The sequence below is a fragment of the Leptodactylus fuscus genome, chromosome 10 (genome assembly GCF_031893055.1).
Source record: "Leptodactylus fuscus isolate aLepFus1 chromosome 10, aLepFus1.hap2, whole genome shotgun sequence".
NCBI classification, from domain to species: Eukaryota; Metazoa; Chordata; class Amphibia; order Anura; family Leptodactylidae; genus Leptodactylus; species Leptodactylus fuscus.
The window spans coordinates 26,671,688-26,691,886 of record NC_134274.1 but is presented as its reverse complement, the minus strand read 5'-3'; the positions used below and the strand labels follow the sequence as shown (position 1 = coordinate 26,691,886).

The window sequence follows — 20,199 nt, the reverse complement described above, 5'->3', positions numbered from 1 at the left end:
ATAGAGTATATCAGAGGGGCACCTGTTGCTTCATTGATATGGGTACAAGGGACCCTCATTCTCGTGACTGGTGGAGCTCCCAACGACAACTTATCCCCTACCCTTTGGATACGGGATAAGATGCAGAAGGGCATAGATATATGGATTGCAGAGGTCGCTCCAAAAGTCCCTGTGCTGTATAAAATAGCTCACTATTCTATATGGCACAAGGTAGATAGAGGCCCTATTAGAGATTTGTCATTGGGGTCAGGGAGCTTAAATATATAGTTAACCATTTGGACATACCAGCATTATAGGCCATCAACTGAGGTTGTAAGTGGATCATACAGCAAAGCCTTTTTATGCCTCACTCGCCAATGAACTGGCATAGAAGTAATGATAAATCTTCCCTAATGTATGTCATTAGAATCCATGCTATAGTCTGTGCTAGAGGTGAGTACCCTGTTGTCTTCTTATGTCTATACACGACCCCCTCTGTTTTTTCCACTCTCTTTATTATGTAAATATGGACTGTAATATTACAGCAGGAGGCCGGTATTTGGCAGCCATATATTATTTTGGTAAGTCTTCATAGAGGGAACAGTTTACAGTTTCAGCAGCTGTAACATGTTTAAACTCAGTTTGTAATGGGATCTGAGGATGAATATTCCCCATGGGCTCTGTTTAGCCTCACTGGCGGGCTGCCAATCCCTGGGCTACAGAACATAATTCATGTTATTTTCTTACGCATACAATGTCAGAGCATGCGCCCTTCATGAATTATATTCCCAGTGGTTTATTCTTACTAAATTTGTGACAATGAGTAGAGATTAAGCGTGGAATTGTTATATAAAGTATCCAATCCAAATCCAGCGACCATTATATCTAAGATAGGAGAGAACAATTGCATTGTTAGGATTGCTTGTTGTGTCTTATTCTGCTCCACTGAATAGAGGAATAGTTTAGCTAATATTCGGATAACACCTCTCCTAATACATAATGCAAGTGACGCTGTTCCTTTTAAAGTGACCATACACATGATATTTTTTAGATTGTGAGCCTCATATAGGGGCTCTACATTTTTCCCTATCAGTATGTCTTTGGAGTATGGGAGGAAATCATCACAAACACGAGAAGAACATGCAAACTCCTTGCAGATGTTGTCCTTGGCAACCCAGGACTACGGTGCTAACCACTGTGCCAACGTGTTGCCCCTACATTAGATGATTTTTCCTGAAAATGTGGATTATTTCATGTGTATGGGATTGGGTATCCTAGAGCAGATGCCAGGGGAAGGATTAGGTAGTTGGCTTTAAGGCATGTTCAATCCTTTTGGGATGATAAGCTGCTATTAGTCCCACCATCTTTATGGCAGTCACTGTCCATACTGGGGGATAGCAATGCAAACTAGTCTTTGTAGAATCCCATACTTTTAACTGCAATGGGGGAGTAAGTGTAAAAACAGGTCAACAATGATAATAATAGGTCAGAATCATGCAGTGAAATATGAAGTAGCCATGTGCAGCACAGCATGGATCTGATACCTTAGGTTCACAATACTTCACCCCTTTCCACATTTGGACATACCTGTACTTCCCAATGCACAAGTGATGTAAGGCCTTTAGATGTAGAGACTGGTACATATTAGCTGGCATGGATAGCTATTCCAGAACGTGCCTGGTTAAAAACTGAGAATTAAATAAAGTTTATAAATCTTTTACTGCTTAAAATGGCTTTTAGTAGATAATAAAGTGTTAAAAACATTCCCATATCAATATTTGTTGACCTGCACAGAGTTGGCATGAGAAATACAAAGAAATGTTGGAATCGCCTTCATGAAAAAAAAAGTCAAGCACCAAATTATGTACTTGAAAATGGTCTAGAAAGTCAAACCACTGCGGCTCCGTTCACTTCTGTAGTGGGGATCTGCCTGGCACGGAGCCCGTTTGCAATTGTGGATGACAGAGTAATACAGGTCCAGCTTTTTCGTTTGGTGATGTCGGGGGGGAAAAAAAAGAACATCTGACAAATCCCATTATAGTCAGTGAAGTGCCTTGGGACGCGTTGATGTCATTATTAGACAGACAGGTTTTTTTTTTGTTCTTCGCATCTATGCTATGGACCAGAAGAACGGACAGAACAAATCAGTTGTGAACAGGGTCATAATCCTGGAAAAATGTTTTAAATGTTCAAAGTGACCCTAAAGGAGTCCACATTGCACCATCAGACCCTATTCCTAAAAAACAGAACAATAATCGGTAAAACTATTTAGAAATGTAATTGAATTCTATGCGGCATTTTTCATTCTTCTCCGTGTAACTAAAGCGTACTTCTTGTAAAATGAATATATGTGCTATAAACAGGGCTTGGGCTCCACAAAATTAATTTGTCTTTAAAACAACATAATGTTCTGGATAACAGTCGTGATATTGTGAAGTCGCTGAGTTGTGCATTAATCCCACAGCGAGCCATTAATCATGCCAAATGCATTTGGAAGAAGAGAAAAAAAAAGTTCATCATTGAAGTTGAAACTGAGATTGTAATATAATCCATCTCTTCTAATTATAACACAGTTATGTTCTCCTTTAAGATCCAGAACTCGGCTATGACTGGAAAACAGATTATGAAATAGTACATTGTTTGATGTGTCTTCTTCTGTAATTGTGATTAAAGTTTTAATGTCATAAACCCCCCTAGTAGTGTCTCGGGCTGGAGACTGCTCATATCTTGGCTTCCATGTAGGGGAACATTTCCGTTGTCAAAAGTTATTGTCTTGGTTTAGCAGTTATTTGGCTAATGGGTGAAGCCGTCAGTGTGTAAATCACGTTTGGAAGGGATAGGGGAGATGTTACTGTTAACCAGTGTTTGTTAGAGTAAGTACCGGATTATGACGCCGAATCCGCCTCAGAATCGGGCTTCAAAAAATGCCTCCCATTGACTTCAATGGGAGCCGTTCACTTCTTTTTTTTTTTCGCTAGTGGTTTTATCCCGCTCATGGAAAAAAGAAGCGAGCTGCCATATCTTTCTGTGGAATCTGTGGCATGACACTCCCTCCCGACTAGGCCTATTCATTCGGGCCTAATCCGGAGTGGAATGCCGCAAATGGATGCCGGAGCACTTCACCGACATCCATTCGCGACTAGCCGCGCGAGGCGTTTTTTGGTCCGGATTTTGAGGTGACTTCCCAAGGTCAAAATCTGGTCCAAAAAGCCCATTGTGAACTTACCCTTAGGGTACTTTCTCAGATTTCATATACTTTTTGAAGCCAAAAAAAAATAGAAAATTGTAGTGGTGGAATCTCTTTCCTACTTCCTCTCCTTTTATGATCTGCTGCTGACATTGGTATCCAAATGGTACATTGTAAATCCAGGAGGCTGAGGATGAAATGGTTTGCCTTCTGTAGTAGGATATGTATGGTGAGTTAAAGGGGGGGGGGTACAGGCTAAAAGTATCGATGACCTATGGTACGCTCATCAGTGCTAGTAATATTGTACCAAGACATTGCGCCTGCAGGCACATGCAGCATTAAGTCCCCCCTGGACAGACAATAATGGTGGGTCTGCCACTATGCCTAGATATTATCTGATGTCCCTGATAAGTCTATATAATAAAAACATGGATAGTTTACAATATTCACAATTTTTTTTTTTTTTTGTAAATATGGAATGTTTGCAAGTCCTAAAATAGGAATTCTTAGGTGGTTGCCAGTAAATATTATTGGGGCAATGACTAGTGACCAATCCTAGATATTGACTGTCTCTATGATAAGACAATGTTTGTCCGGTCATCGGCTGCGTCGCCTTCATTCCAGATGTTATACATTGCATCGCTCTGAACATTAGGTCATCTTACAATTAATCTGGCACTCTATGCACACAATATAAGAGATAAAATCTGCAGTGTTACACTACATAACATCAAGCAGCTGCAATTGTTATTGAATATAGTTCTCAGCGGACAATTACTACATTAATAAAATTGCTTTCTTTATTCATAGAAACAATAAAAAAAAATATCATAATCCCACAAATGACATCTGGGCACAAAAGTATTTTGAAGTGCGTATTCAATAATTCTTTGAAATGCATTTACAATGAGGAGCTAATGTATTTTTTTTGGCTCTTTAGATTAATCCTACCCTATGAAAGGTTTATCAAAGGAGAGGAGGACAAACCACTACCTCCCGTCAAGCCTCGGAAACCAGAAGGCAATTCCCCAGAAGTGGAGACGAAAATAAAAATATGCACTGCAAAGCGTATTAAACATGAAGGCCAAAAGATGAAGAAGGAGAAGGATGCCGCAGCAAAACCCGAGGATCCCGAGGTGATTAGAGCTTCTTTATATCATCATATTCTCCACCGCCATTTTATCCAAGTGTAATTCTGCTTCTAACAAGTTAATAGTGACAAATAACAATATTCATTTACACATTCTATTGGTACATCCAAATTTTTAGAATTTTTTTGCTTTATGATACTGTTGACATCAGTTGTTCTATACCCCGAGGTGACAGGTAGAATTACTAAAACGCTGTAAAACACTATCCCCCCCCCCAAAAAAAAAAAAAAAAACAACTTAACTCTAGTTCTTTATCTCATGGCCTGCTGGAACTGATCACTATAGATCAATGAAAGAGCTCAGAAGAAGGGAACAGTTATTTTCTGCAACTAGAAGCTTTATATTCAGTAATGTAGAAGAATCTAAAAAGAAAACAAATAAGTTAGTTATAAAGTCACGAGTGGATGAGAAATGTGCACCTCTAGCTGTGAATGTCATTGCACAATTCTGTGCCAATTCATGTCTTAGTATTTTTAGAGTTCTGGCCCCTATATAGATATATTATGACATTAATCAGCCCAGAAATTTGGCCATAAAGCTAAGCGATGACGTTCCTGGCTGGACGTCTCACTAGGAGTTTGTTTCCATGCACCAATTATCATCAATGTATCCCTGGAAATGATTTTTTAATGTTGGCAAGTGCGCTGTAAATAGTTTGACACTGCAGCTCGTGTAGAAAATCCAAGGCTGTGATTCTGCTCACTGAATATTTACAGCCAAGTGAATGAACATTTCTTGTTTCTTTACTTAAACCAAGACTGAAAGGATTCTGATGACAGGAAATTCTTACTTTTGTGAAAGAGGACCAATGACATGTTATCATTTTCCATGGATATGCCATTGGAGCATACATGAACTATGTATCAAGTAGTCCTTTCTTTCAATGGTTAAGACCAGAATACAAGACAAGTTACAGAAATGTACCCTCTTCATGGAGACCTCCACCAATCATGGTTACAAGTGTCTCAGAGGGGATGGAGTGGTGGTGCACGTTCTTGGCTGCCACTCCATTCACTTGTCGCTGTCCCAAATATAGGGCACTACTTCTCCATTCGTATAGGGCACTCAAGTATCCTTGTTCTTCTCATCAGTCATATCCAAATAGTTGGAACCCCTTTTAGATGTTTCCCCTGTAATCCAGGGATAAGGGACATTTAATGGAATAAACCCTTTTTTTTAGCTCAGGTACCTTAATCCTATGGGCAACAGCAGATCAGGGCTCGGTCCTGATTTATCCAGACTTTAAGATCAGGACTTTCTTATTGGTGCTTTTGGAAACTTTCAAATATTCTCTGTTGGAAATACAAAGAAAATTAAAATGTGGTCCTATGGTGCCAACCAAACAGATTTTGTCCCTGTCCAAATATACTTAAAGAGGACCTTCCATCCCCTTGACCTCCTTGCATCCCCCTATAGGTGCTGCTCTATAGATTCCTTATATGTCAAGCAGTTTCTATGTATTGTCACATTCGTTGGCCAGAAATAGCAATAAAATATATTACAGGACACAGTTTCCGGTGGCAAATCTGGCGAGTGCAGATCGAGGGGGGTATTCTAAGCACTATAACACTGAAACTGTTTAACAGTAAGAGGTAACTCTGTTTTCGTTGTAGAGTTTTATTTTTTTAAGCCATTATGTTCGACAGAAAATGACATTTCATTGTGATGTTTTTGTCTGGAATATAATGCACTTTTCTGAATAATAGCATTTCAGTGTAACAGTGTTGCTAAGTAATGGTTGTACTGTAGAGATGAATAAGGTTAAAACCGGAATGCAGGAAAAATATGTATATAGGCTTTGTTTAGTCTTGTTCATACCAATCTCAAGAAATGTCAACAATTGTAACATAGTACAATGGACTGGTCACCATCGGCCGTTCACTACCTGGAAATACAAGTGTGGTTTTACATTTGGTATAAATAATAAACCTGAATGGAATAACGCTGGATGCAGAATCAAAAGAAAATGAAACATTCAATTATTATAATAGAATAAACTATACAAATCTACAGGAATCAATGTATATTGCTAAAATAACAGTGCTAGATGTATTTCAGGGTTATATGGTGAAGGACCTGGGAAGACTCAGAAAGGGTGGGGGATTGATGTGGGGAGTATTACTTAGTGTTACACCACTCATAACCAGCTGGACATCCCTTTTAGATCAGGCACGGTATATATACCTTGCATATATTCTTTGGCCATAGGGATCTATGTATCCAGCCCATCCATATGGGAAATATGTATATAAAGCTCCCTGCATTGCACATTATAGCAGGTAATGCAGCACGTTACTGATCCATGCCAGGTTATACCTAGTTAGTGCCACTTATATGAACATAAAGTTAAAGAGAAGATCCATCTTGGTAATTAATTGGTTTTATTTATCTAAAATGAAAAAAGGAACTGTGTCTCCGTGGTAAGAGACTACTACAAACAGATCCTATGTAGTCTGAGGCTGCAGTTACATCTTCTTTCATTTCTCTCTTACTACTTACAAATATCTGGGGGACAGATGAAAGCCAGTATGTCTGTAGGATGGGACTACGCAAAGCCATAAACACTAATTAATTGATTATTAATTAAGCTAGTTTAAAAAAAACAAACTTTGCAAAGTATTTCTATGCTTTGAAACAATAAAACAAATAGGTGTGAAGGCAGATCTGCTGTTTGATTCCCTGGACTTGACTTGAGTTCCATTTTTCTTTATCCCAAAATAACTAAAAATTGTAGCGGGTAAGGGCGGGTTCACATCTGCGCCCGGTCTCCGCTTTAACCAATCCGGCGGGTTTCCGTCTTCTGCCCTGGAAACTGGACAGGGGACGGAAACTCAGCGGTCAGTTTTCAAACCCATTCACTTGAATGGGTTTGCAAAGTGATCGTCCGTGAGCGTCTTCTGCCTGTCCGCAGCGAAACTTTTTTTTTTTAACCGGACACAACTTCCTGCATGTCCGACTTTGTGCACGGCTAAAAATCCGGTTTCACCGTGGACAGGCAGAAGACGCACACGGGCGGTCACTTTGCAAACACATTCAAGTGAATGGGTTTAAAAACTGACTGCCAGGTTTCTGCCCCCTGTCCAGTTTCTCAGGGCAGAAGACAGAAACCCGCCAGATTGGCTACAGTGGAGACCGGGCGCAGATGTGAACCCGCCCTAATATGACAATTGAATCTTTTTTTTTTCCTCCAAATGCAATTGTTTAATCACCGGCAGTATACAAAGATGTTAGGGCTAGTGCTGTATTACTTTATCTATATATTTTTATGTTTTTTCCATAGAACGCCATGAGCTGCAACAATGTAGTGACCCTTTGTTTTATTTCAAGTAAATAAAAGTGTTATCTTTGTACAATATCGTGCGCTATTCATGGGTCATAAAAGGAGAGGTAAAAATAAAACAAAATAGGAACAGTCTGTAAATGTCGGACTATTTCTTCATTCTTTTCCTAGATTAAGATGTTTGTAGTTGCCATATGATGTTTTCTTAACATGTGAATGCTGAAGAGGAGGTTTAATTTGTTTTGTAGTCAACTGAAAACAGATGTAAAGCAGAGATCTATAAGTGGAACCTCCTTGTTTCTGAAGTTCAGCATGTTCTGAAGACTCCTATGTAACTGAAAGAAACATCTGAGAATGGCTGTTGTTGTAGAGCAGAGTGGTGCTCTGAGCCGCACAATACACCGTACACTTGTTCCACAGATTGTAGGAAGACACTTGGGGGGGCTTTCATTATACACCACGTAAATTGGATCTTGGGCTTATTAAAATAGAAAAGCAGCAATACAATGTTGATGTGTATGGAGAAAAGAAACTGAGCATGGACAACATCCAGGTGCACTTGGAGACACCTGAAAAGTTTACTAGCGGAAGTATTTTTTAAACTAGTAGTGCAGTTATATTTATACCAGTAAATCTTCTAACCAAATAGTTACACAGTGTGTTTGGGTTTCCTTTCGTGGGGTCCACTTGGGGAAACCTAATCCACTTAAAAAAGTGGTTACCTGCAGAAATCTGTGGACCCCATAGACTATAGACCCCCATAGACTATAATGGGGTCCACCGGGTTTATGCCTGTTTGTGGGAATTTTCACTCTGCATTTTTTTTGCGGATTCATAGACAGAAACCCTGAACAGAGAAAGGGCGCAGGTGTGAACCTAGCGAGAAGACATGTTTCAGTTTCCCAAAAATCAAAGAGGTAACGCTGTAGCAGCCATGTGTGCAATATCTGTGATCTTTGGGGTGGGGGGGGCATCCTTATCTCCAATAGGTGAGGGTCAACTCTTGTGCAGGGAGTTAAATATTGAGAAGGTCGCAGTGAGCAGCTTAATACACCAGATTGGTGTTGGCCATTAATCTGATACTGATACGCTGGTGATCAATAACCTGGAAAAAACATAACATCTAAGGCCAGGCTACATTGTTTGAGTCCTGCAGAGGATCCACCCACAACAAATACAAATCATATACAAGCTCAATGCCTTTAGCATGACAGTACATGGTCCCAGTGGAGCAAGGCAAAAATGCTAGCTACTGAGCATGGGGCTGGCCTAATCCTTTCATACATAATGCAGTTTTTGTATGTTTTGTTATCTTTGGGTTTGTGCGTGTACTTGTCATATTGTCGTAGAATCCCCATTGTGATCACATTCTTCTGACTTTCTTACCTTTTATGGCTCTTCCCCGGTTTCCTTCTTTTGATCTCCCCACATTCCATAACTACATTATATCCAGAATGCAACACAAAAAATAAATGTTTCAGCTTGAGAGTATACAGGCGCTGGGGCCGATCCTAATCCATCGGTGGGATTGTCTTTGTAATGATATTAATTCTACTCCCTCTCTAAGTTTTCTCATCTGTCTGGTATGTTCATGTAATTGAATAAGCTCTAGAGACCACAGATAATGCAATACTTATTAAGCAGCTAATAATGGCATTTGGGGCTAAACTGAGAAAAGAAAATCTGAATAGGACTTAAAAGGAAGAGATAGTGGCGGCTTCTGCATAGAAACAGGCGGCTATAAAACAGTTGTGAATCATTAGTCTCTTTATACTCACCTTAAAGTAATGACCGGCAGCTTGGCATTTAGATAATGCGCTTCTTTATGTTTCCTTTATGTCTGTTATCTTAACAAGACAGAAGAGAAAATAAGATTTCACACAATGGTTTAAAATTACTTTCATGCAAGGCAATGACACCAACTATTGCTCATAGCAATCCGTCTGCTGTACCATAGATAGGACAGACCACTCACCTCAGGGTCTTGAGGGTCACTAGACAGCAAAATGTAATGATTCGTGAACACTGATCTTATCGTACATCTTATAAAACTGATTCCAGTCCAGAGGAACAGGAATACTGGCACGAAAACAAGGAAAAAGTTTCATCAGAAAATGTTTACTACTTGCAGGTATACATGCAGGAACAAGTATTTGTCTCTATATACTCTGTAATTGTTTAAAGTGCCTTAAAGTGAATGGCTGCCTTTTAATACTCTGTGCGAAGACATATTTGTAGTGTATGTTTATAGTGGTCGTATTGGCTTTTCTGGTACAGTGCTACAAAACCCTGGAAAACAGAGATAAAGGACAGCCTTGTGGCACCTACTTCTTGCCAGCGGAGGTGTCTTAGGAGCCGTTTTATTATAAATTTTGGTGTACACTGTAAATTATACGCAGTAACAACCCAAGCTCCCTCTACTGGTGACCAATGGCAGCTGCCATGTCTGGTTCTAAACAACTTTCCATAAATTAATAGTACAAGCAAAGGTACTGCAGGAAACTTTTTTCATTTGCAGAAAATGTCTCTTTATCCCCTTAGAGTACTTTTCTCCTTCCCTTGCTTTCCATATTGTTCGCTTACACTGAATTCACAGATAGGAGATAGATCTTGAGCTTCACCGAAAGATCAGGTTATATACTGCCTAGTCTATGGAGCAGACTGGAGGCAGAGGCACAGGGAAGCTGTTACTAGCTATAAGAAGACTGCTCAGTATTGCTGTATAATATCCTTCATGCTGCTGCTTCTGATGGTGAACTACAGAGGATAAGCTTACTTACTAAGGCTTTAAGATATGCACCTCTGACATGTTACCTAAGAAGAGCCATCTTCTCTCAGGTTACAGATTCAATAAGAGACTTCAAAGTGACTAAATGGGTTTTCCAGGACTTATTAATTGATGGCCCATTCTTTAAGATTAGTTGAAAATTTGTGGGGTCCAACCCCATGGATTAGCTGTTGGAAGTGACAGTGGTACTCCATGAACACCACTTCCACATACATTGTCACATCGGTTGATTGCACCTCTGTCCTATAGGTCATAAGGATAGGTCATCTATTACTTAGCCTAGAAACCCCCTTTAACCACTTCTGGACCGCCCATAGACTATAAACTTTCGGATAGTGGTTGCCTAGTTCTGACAGGACGTACCGGTACGTCCAATCAGAACTCAGCAGCTGCACAGAGATCGTGAAGCTGGGAGCCGGCTGTAACTTCAGCCGGAGCTCCCAGAGAGATGGCAGGGAAGGTTTATGGGTGCCGCCATGATGCGGCCGCCCTCTGACCGGGCGATCACTATTTTATAAAGTTTTTCAGTAGCACTTTGTTTTATTAAATAAAAAAAAATAACAAAGTGAAAACCAGACACAATTTCCCTCCTATTTTGTTTTAATTTTTTTTATATCCGGGAAAATATAAACACATTCGAAAATAAAAACAATGTGTCCCTGAAAAAAGACGCAAAAATTTGTTGAATGAGACATACGAGAAAATTGCTACAGCCCTCAAAACCGCACATACAAAAAAAAAACCCGAAAATGTATCTGGTCCTGGACCACAAATTGGCCCGGTACTGAAGTGGTTAAAGCAGTAGGGGGGGGGGGATGAACCTGATAAGTGGAGAAAACAGCATTTTTCTCTAATAAGGTAAATGACAAAGTTTATTATCTTTGCTTATACTATTGATTTATAGAAATATGTTTGTGTAATATCAGTGGGATACCTAATCGGTGTCTATGTAGGGAGTTTGGAGCCCTGACAACTATATAACTATATTTAGATTCTACACTGAGTGACAGTCCCATCCCTACTACTAATATGACTAGGATTGTCAACAAATGACGCAGAGGAATGAGCTAAACGTTTATCTGGCAAGCTTTCTGACCTATGACTAGGGTAGGTATTGCAACAGTGTAGTGATAGCAGTGCCAAAACTCAGGGGTCAAATAGTTACAACCAAATACACCAGGGATAATATTACTATTTACAATTAGGAGATTATGACTTTGACTATGGAAATGGTTTTGTTATAAGGGTGACACTAAAAACAGTTTGTGTTTTTTTTCAGGCTTCACTGGAGGAATCACATCAGGATATAAATGAGAAAAACCTGCCTTTTACTTTTGATTCAGAAGAAATCAAGGCAAAGGTAGAGAACTCTGAACTGATAGAAGACAGCAAGTCCATACCTCTGGATGATGACGATGATGATAGTGATGATGATGAATTGGATGAGCCCATTCCTAGAATATGTCATGTGAAAGAAGATGATAAACTGCACTCAGAACCTATTCCCATTGACTCATTCCACCATGTCATAAAGGAGAATAATAATTCCAGTTTAGCAGATGACGAACAAGAAACACTCCTTGAAAGTGCAACTGTATTAAAACCAGAACACTGCAAGAAAGAATTGCCAGACCTATCAGAAAGGGACTTACGGGAAGAAAATTACATGTTTCCCTCAATTCAGGTCCAACTGCAGCATGAAATCCACGTGGCGGATGAAAAAATGCCAGATATGCCAGATTACATTGCAAACTGTACGGTAAAGGTGGACCCACTGGTCTCCGAGGACCTTAAAAATCCTCTGGATAGCAACATTTTACAAAACGCATTGAAGCAGAATCCCAAAGTGTACTTGGTTCAGACCCTGGACATGTTGAAAGAGAAGGATACTTCATCTTCATCATCCAATGAAGAGTCATCATTCAGTTACACACCTCTGCTTTATTCAAGGGGAAACCCGGGAATAATGTCTCCATTAGCAAAAAAGAAGCTTTTGTCACAGGTTAGCGGGGCTTCACAAACTGGAAGTTACCCCTACGGCTCACCACCGCCACTGATAAGCAAAAAAAAATTAAATTCCAAAATCGATGTAGCTCAACCTTTAGCGCAAACTCATCAGGTATCGAACTCTGAGCCGGTGGCCATAAACAGACCGTCAGTAATACAACATGTTCAGAGTTTTAAGCAAAAAACAATAGATGACAAAAAGAGCCTAACTGACCTGTACAAAAGCAGCGCGTTAAACAAAGCAGACTCTTACCGCTGTGATTTTGCCAAGCAGCACCAGAGTGTGCTGGCAGAGTCCTACTCCTTGAAGTCCAGTATGCTTGAATGCAAAGAGAAAATGGCCGAGAAGAGGGCTGCACACAACTCCAACGTGCCAGCCTTTTTGGCCGAGTTCTATTCATCACCTCATCTGCATAGGCTTTACCGGCATACAGAGCACCATCTTCATAATGAACATTCATCAAAATACCACCCTCGGGAAATGTATAGAGAAAGTGAAAATATGTCCTCTACGCACAAGCATCATGAGAAACTTCACTACCATCACCCGGTACATCAACAAGATAAACAGAATGTCCCTGATAATATGGATGACCAGCCAACTGATTTGAGCCTTCCAAAATCTATGCACAAGCACACTTCAAAAATACCAGGAGCGAACCTCCCTCATCATTTGGTACAACAAGACGGCAAAACCCATCAAAGTCCATTTCAAGTTCCAAACAGTAAGGCGATTGGCATAGACTGTAACCCAAAAGCCTGTAGAGTTTCACCAATGCCGATACAAGTATCGAAAAGGCACTTGGAATCCGTTCACAGGCCCATTAAGACTCATAGTGTTAGACTTGATAATGTAAGAAAGATGGAGGCCACGGTTCATCCAATCACAGTTGGCAAAGCCAGTCCTCAGAACTTTGGAACCTCACGATCTTTGAAACGAAATTTAGATGATCTGGACAGCCCGGTTTGTGAGAAAAAAATACGAGCAGTGTCTCCACTAAGTATACCCAAGGAGATACCAGGTCAAGAGGGTGAAAGCAGCAAATCACTGCATGACATTCATTCTGGTAGTATGATGGAGAGTCACAAGTATCCACTATCAACGCCAATCTTTACCGGGATCTATCCCGGGGGCTTGTGTAGTGGGCTCAGCACGCGCATACCACCTGCCTATTCTCATCCACTGCAGTACTTGAAAAACCAGAGTGTGCTTTCACCACTAATGCAACCCTTAGCTCTCCATTCCTTCATGATGCAAAGACAATATCTAACCAACTCCACTAACTCTCAGCAGCTGTATAGACATTTGGCTTCAGCCGCCCCAGTAGGATCTTCATACGGTGACCTACTACACAACAACATTTATCCTTTAACAGCTATCAACCCGCAATCCGCTTTTCCTTCCTCCCAGCTGTCATCCGTACACCCCAGCACAAAACTTTAAGCAATTTTCCCGTGGCAAAAAATTACGTTGTTAATACTTTAGCTACATTCCTTGCCTAGCACAATGTTCTGCATAAAAAAAATGCTCTCTATTGTGTGAGCCACAATATAACTCTATACGTAACATATTAGAGGTAAGACGGATGGAGTCAAGGTCACGTTATGGGTTGGCTATGTTTTATAAAGGAAACAACCGGCACAAATAATACAATAATGTTAGAGAACCTAGTGTGCGCCGCGCCAATGTGACAGAAGGTAAAAAACAAACAAAACCAAGCTGGAATATCGTAGGTTCAGATGTCACGACATACTCTAGAGGCAACGCTTTTTGCTTTTTATGTCTTTTTTTGACTGTTAAAGGTTCAATCAATGCAATGTATAGTTACAAGCAAATTTACACGTAAATTTTAACACTATAATGGCAGAAGAAAGTTAAACACTGTTTATCCGACTGTACATATCTGCCAATGTCACTGTCTGTTCTATTAATTTATATGGAATACGCCCTCAGTTGATTTCTTTGCTTTTTTTTTATTTTATCTTTTTGTTTTTTATTAAACGATTTTGTGTTACCGGCAAGGTCATTTTGAGAGGTTGATTTTATGTGTTGTCAGGGTTATAACTTAAGAAGCAGTTTAACTATTCATGCATGTTGTTTACATATACATGGAAACTAATCGTGCCCATTATCTGCACGCCAGGGGCAACCATTTTCTTGGCTGGGCTAATATTTTTGCGCGTATATCAGCTATTGTTGGTGTATAATAATTGGCATACATAATGGAAAAATTTTCGTAAAAAAAAAATAGCTTTGATACCCAGTAGTGTTTGTTTCCTTTCCTGCACATGTTAAAGGGGTTATGCCATACAAGATATTTATCCTTTAACCATATAATAGGACCAGTGGGGTCTGACAGCTGAGACCCCTACTGAGCCTGAGAACACCCTTGGCTGTCTCCAACGTTGCTATTGAAATGAACAGGGGCAGGGGTGCTACACTACCACCAGAGGTTCGACGGCCTTCACATTGGGGTAAAAACCCCCTCCACTCAGGATAGGTGGGGGTTTCAGTGATCAGAGCTACACCAGCCAGCAATTTATTCTCTATATGGATAAATATTTTCCATGGCCTAAACCCTTTCAGGAACTTTTTAAAAACATACTTGCCCCAGGCCTGAGGTTTCCAAGCTGATTCCAACTCTGGAGATCAAAACTAAAACCCACCCCAAGTTGATCCACCCACTATGTTGTTACCCGTACTATGGGGGCTGCTACAATTGCTCCACTGTAATAGTAAAGCTAGCTCCCGTAGTATAGCTAAGACCTGTGCACACTAGAGAGGAGGAAAGCGGTGGATTGACTCGGGTGATGGTTCCAATAACGGGACTCCACATCGGAACCAGCCTGTGAAAACTCGTGGAAGTAAGTTTTAAACAGTCCCCAAATAAAGTCCCGCTTTAAAGCTTTGTTCACCCTATTGTTACAGAATGGAAGTATTTTTAGACTAAGTCCCTACATTTTTTATCGACTCTTACTACAGGGAGGTTATATGTAGGAGCGAGAGCAATTGAATTCTAAAAAGGTGAGAAATGTTATGTCCCACCCTAGTTCTCTGAATGTCCCCCAGACCACCCCTAACAAAGTAACATATACCCTGCACCTTTTATAGCCTAGCTCAGTCATATTAGGGACTATATTCTGCAATTTTCACTCTTTATCATCACAGCGGTCATACAGAGATGTCATTGATGTATCATTTGAAGACTAGTTTTACTAGCGGGCGATGTGTGTATGGCTTTGTGTCTACGAGTCCATCACCAATAATAATATGATAACCTGTTCAAAGGTTACAATGATGGTGGGGTGTGATCTGTGTCATAGGACTGGTAAATGTTACGTTTCTCTTTTGACTCCATATCAGACATTTCCGTGTAGAAGGTTATTATAACAGTGTTATTTATAACTAATGTTTGCATGTGCACAGAATTTCTTGCTATTCTGAAATGTTTGACCTATTTGTATTAAAACAAAGCCAAGCTCAGCGAGAATTCAAGAGACAAAGATTCCTGCTATTTTGCCTGAATATGTAAAATTTGTATAAAAAAAAATAATCAAGTGCGGGAGTTAGAAGGAAATCTAATTTATGTGATACCATGGTAATAGATCACATCAGTAATAATCTAGTTTTACTTAACACAGGTTATAGTTTGTGTAATGAGAAGGGAAGCATCATGTCCAGTATAACGTGTCCTTTATCTAAGAAGAGTCTGTCAGCAGAACCCAGTCTACAGATAGACAGCTCAGGGTCAAATGGTGTTTTCCTCCTGTGAATTGTTGCCTCCGTCGCTGGGATATTGCCATTTTGTCAATATGCAATTGAGTTCTCTGGAGCAACGAGGGTGTTGCTGCTAACTTCTTTGGAACAACGCCTTGTTCTAAACTGCTCATTTGCATATTGACAAAAAATGGGATCTCTTAACAACAGAGGCTCTCATTCACAAGCCTAGGGTCACCTGAATCAAGCAGTCAGGGTGGTTTGATATAATAAGTTCTGGTGACAGACTTCCATTAAATCTCTGCTTTTTCTGATTTTAGGAGTCCAGTGGGCGGTCTACTTTATGATTGACATCACACTCACACCCAAACTGATAATCATTAGTAGGGCGCCCACTAGATACCTAACCCCAGAATGGCAAGCTTGGTGTCTAGGTAATAAGCTGGACTTTTTCCAACAAGACTTTTATATCAATCTGCTGGGCTCCTACTGCTGTAACACATGCTGCCTGCACTTGTAAACCACCCAACCTCTCCCTATACAGCTTTACATATGGTCATATAGAAGAATTTCACACCACCCAGCATTTTACTCTCATTTATGTGAGAATAAGAATATACAATGAGCCATAAAGAGAACAACAGTCACATGACATTGAAGGGCTGATCAGTTTGTGTCAATATAGAGGAACTATTACTGTATAAGTAGCTCACATTGTATATCCAAAAGTATTCATTACCGTCTGGTCTGTCAGTACCTGGATGTAATGGAAGAGAGAACCTCATACTTGTACATAGGGCCAAGGGCAATTATCAGAAGAAGCGTTGTGAAGAACACTGACAACTGACTTGTGTCATTGTGCTGCCGATCAGACGACCAGTGTTGATCGGCTGACAGTAAAGTGAGATTTACCTATTCATTGCTGCAATCATTTTTCCCTATGCACTTTGTATTGGCCGATGTCTTAGAGCACTCGAGCCTGCACCTGCAGATATACATGCGCCTTTATACCGCCATTCCAGGTAAAGTACTTGTTTGCTAGTACTGTCGGCTGGGGTTACACAGTAATATTCTTTTCAGTTAATAACTACATGCTTTTTTATTACAGTAATAAGTTACCACCTCTTGCTCTGAATAATCCCATCCACACATTGCAGGAAATAATCCACAATGGAAAAGCTGCAATTTCAAAAACCCTCCATTTTTTTTGTAAGTCGCAGCATATCCATTATACCTATGGGAACGCTGGCATTCTCTGTATTGGTATAGGGACGGAAAGTGGACTTTCTGTGAAAAACACTTTTTGGCAGTGGCCCGCTGTGTGTGGCCTTAGCCTTAATAAAAACTTTAACAAAAGAGTAAAATTCTGTCTGTGTAACCCATATTTTTTATGGCATGGCAACAGTGGTATTAAGAAAATGGTATATACCAGTTATATTGACATGAGCCTCATGGGGGTTTTTTTGCCTTCCCCTGGATCAACACTGTAGGGGATTGTAGGGTTATAGGTTGGACTTGATGGACTAATGTCTTTATTTACTATGTAACTATATAACAATCAATGTAGTGTCAACATACCCTGGAACGCTTCTTAATCACATCCTTCTAACTTATTCATAAAAACAAATATTAAATGGCATGAAAATTATCAAAAAATTGCACCAAAAAATAACCCTTAAATTTTGAGAACTGTCAGAAATCTGAGGCAACAATGTATAGATCCTTTGTGTTGCCTAGAGAACGTGCGCCTGTCATTGTTAATCTTCTTCCTCCACTGCCCTACAGTAATGCAGATTTCTGCTGTTCTAAGCAACTCTGTAAACGAGGGGATTGCCAGTAGTAAGACATGAGCGGCTCTAGACATTTCTGATTTACTATAGTGAACTCTGAATAGATTTGTTCCAGCCGTGGATGACTCTTATCCATCCAGTTATCACCATCACACTCGGCTATGGCTTTACCTTCAGTGTTGTTGTTTTTCTTGGTGTCCTCTGACTTCTGCTCACTTAGGGTCACCCAATCATGGCCATTCCAACTGCACACAAATTATGATTTAATTCCATAAAACTAAGAATTTAAGGAAAGGGGCGAGGTCTGTACCTAATTTTGAAAGTCATACATGGCCAGTGTAGTTACCCCTGGATATTAAGTGCCTGAACATGTCTATAAGCCAACCATAATACAGAGGGAATTTCCCACCTGTAATCTAATGTATGTGACCATAGCTGGTCCTGACTAATGTCCATGACATCAGCTCCGAGCCCCGGACTCTTCTTGCTCTTCTAATCCTTTTGCGCGGCTATTACTGCTGACACTTCATTCCCAGGTCCCAAGGACAAAGTTATTGGAACAATATAGATTTTATGTTACTTTCTAAGCCATTAATAAGAGCAGCGCTTCTAAAACACGCTCTATGAATTTCTGTATTAATCTACAAATGTGTTTATCATCTGATAAGGTGACCGGTAAGCGCGAGGCGCCGTAATCCTCCATGACATTTAGCTCTATTCACCCATTTGTGGAAATTTTCTTCATCATGCTAAAATCAAGTAATACGAGCGCACACCTGTTACCTTCGTGCCGTCAAGGAGCCCATATTCATGAGCTTGTACCTGGTGACTCATGAATATTCATCGGCTTCTGCAAATATTAATTGCAAAGAGCCTTAATGATGTCACCGCTCCTATTGAATTGATAAGCGGCGGTCTCATGAATATTGGCAGCGTTCTGGGCAGATGACAGGTGCTCCTTCGTACCGTAAAGATAAGATTTACAGATCTGACTTATTTTTAGTCTGTATTACTTGGGAGTATTTCTCTTCCATAGCTTGGTTAAGCATAATAATAGTAAAAAAAAAACCTGCATTGAAGTCAAGCATTACCGAGCCATAAAGCTGCTCGCACAAGACGTAATATATAAAACCGCTTGATTATCTTTCACAGTGGGCAAGCGAATTTAGCTGTGCACATAACATAAACCGCCATGAATTATTCTTTATTCAAATGAAAACAAATGTAAGTAAATGTAAGCACTTCCAGATCTCTGACGAGAATTATATTAATAAAGCGCTTCCTTTGTTCTCTAATCATTTTGGTGTAAACATTAGAGAAATGAAAGCATTTAACATTCCACGTTCCAGGCAGACAGCGGTCTATGGAAATGTTCAGGCAAAAGGGGAATTGATATTTTAGAAAATTACATAGAGAATAGAGGTAATTAGAGGCTGATTTAACGTTATGGATTGGGCTCTCTCGAGTGCTGTAAAACCGCCTTGTAGGTATGTTACTGTGTTACGGGCTTATTTTTACGTTTTTATGATGGTACATTATTACTGTGCCTAAAAGAACATTGCAAAACACAATGGTAAATGTCAGATATTAGCGAGGCCGTGTTTACCGGTCACTTCTGAGAAGTCTGAGAGCGGAGTTACTTCCGTGTACTAGGGCTGAGTCATTTTGTAGGGTTATACTTTATGCATTAGCTCTAGAAGTAGGGATATAAGTATAGGGGATAAGGGTGCAGGCACTCCTGGGTTTAGCAACTTTTTTACTGGCGTTAACAGTACACGCTTCTTTACAGATTTTGCATTGGTGGCCCAGAAACGTTTACTTGTTCTTTGTGTAGTGGTAGAACAGAGTCACTGCAGCTTTTCTCCCATTCAAATGATTTGGCGGTGATCTGACCACTACACAAAGAATGGTGCTGTCTGCTTCCTGCTCTATTCTCTTTATCGGCTGCCTCCTGAGAGCTGCTAATGGATGGGGATGACACATGCAGAAACCCCACTATTCTGATATTGATGACTTATTTTTAGTATACAGCATCAATATTGTAAGCCCCCCAAAAAACACATCAGTATATCACTATACTCTGGAACTCTATAGAACTCTATATATTGCTACATAGTTACAACTCTATAATGATACCTGTTTCTTCTGTGCTATGTAATAAGTATGAGTAAGTGCTAGTTACAATGGGCATATATAGGCAACTGGAAGGTGGTAGTGAGGATTTGGGATATTGGGCATAACACTCTGGCTAAAGGTGCAGGTTTCGGCTTCCACAGTCCCAAAAGACTATGAAGAGAGT

The 20,199-nt window shown here is 40.1% G+C and overlaps 1 protein-coding gene across 3 annotated transcripts in view; it reads left to right on the top strand.

Annotated features, from left to right (window-relative positions):
* ARID5B (AT-rich interaction domain 5B) overlaps nt 1-16,277 on the top strand; it is a 226,361-nt gene extending 210,084 nt beyond the window's left edge. For all 3 annotated transcript variants that reach the window (XM_075257484.1, XM_075257486.1, XM_075257485.1), the window contains 2 exons: nt 4,107-4,302; nt 11,665-16,277. In XM_075257484.1, coding sequence (XP_075113585.1) covers nt 4,107-4,302; nt 11,665-13,836 — 2,368 coding nt within the window. In that variant the 3' untranslated portion in view covers nt 13,837-16,277. The remainder of the gene's footprint in view (nt 1-4,106; nt 4,303-11,664) is intronic.
* The last annotated feature ends 3,922 nt before the right edge of the window (nt 16,278-20,199 follow it).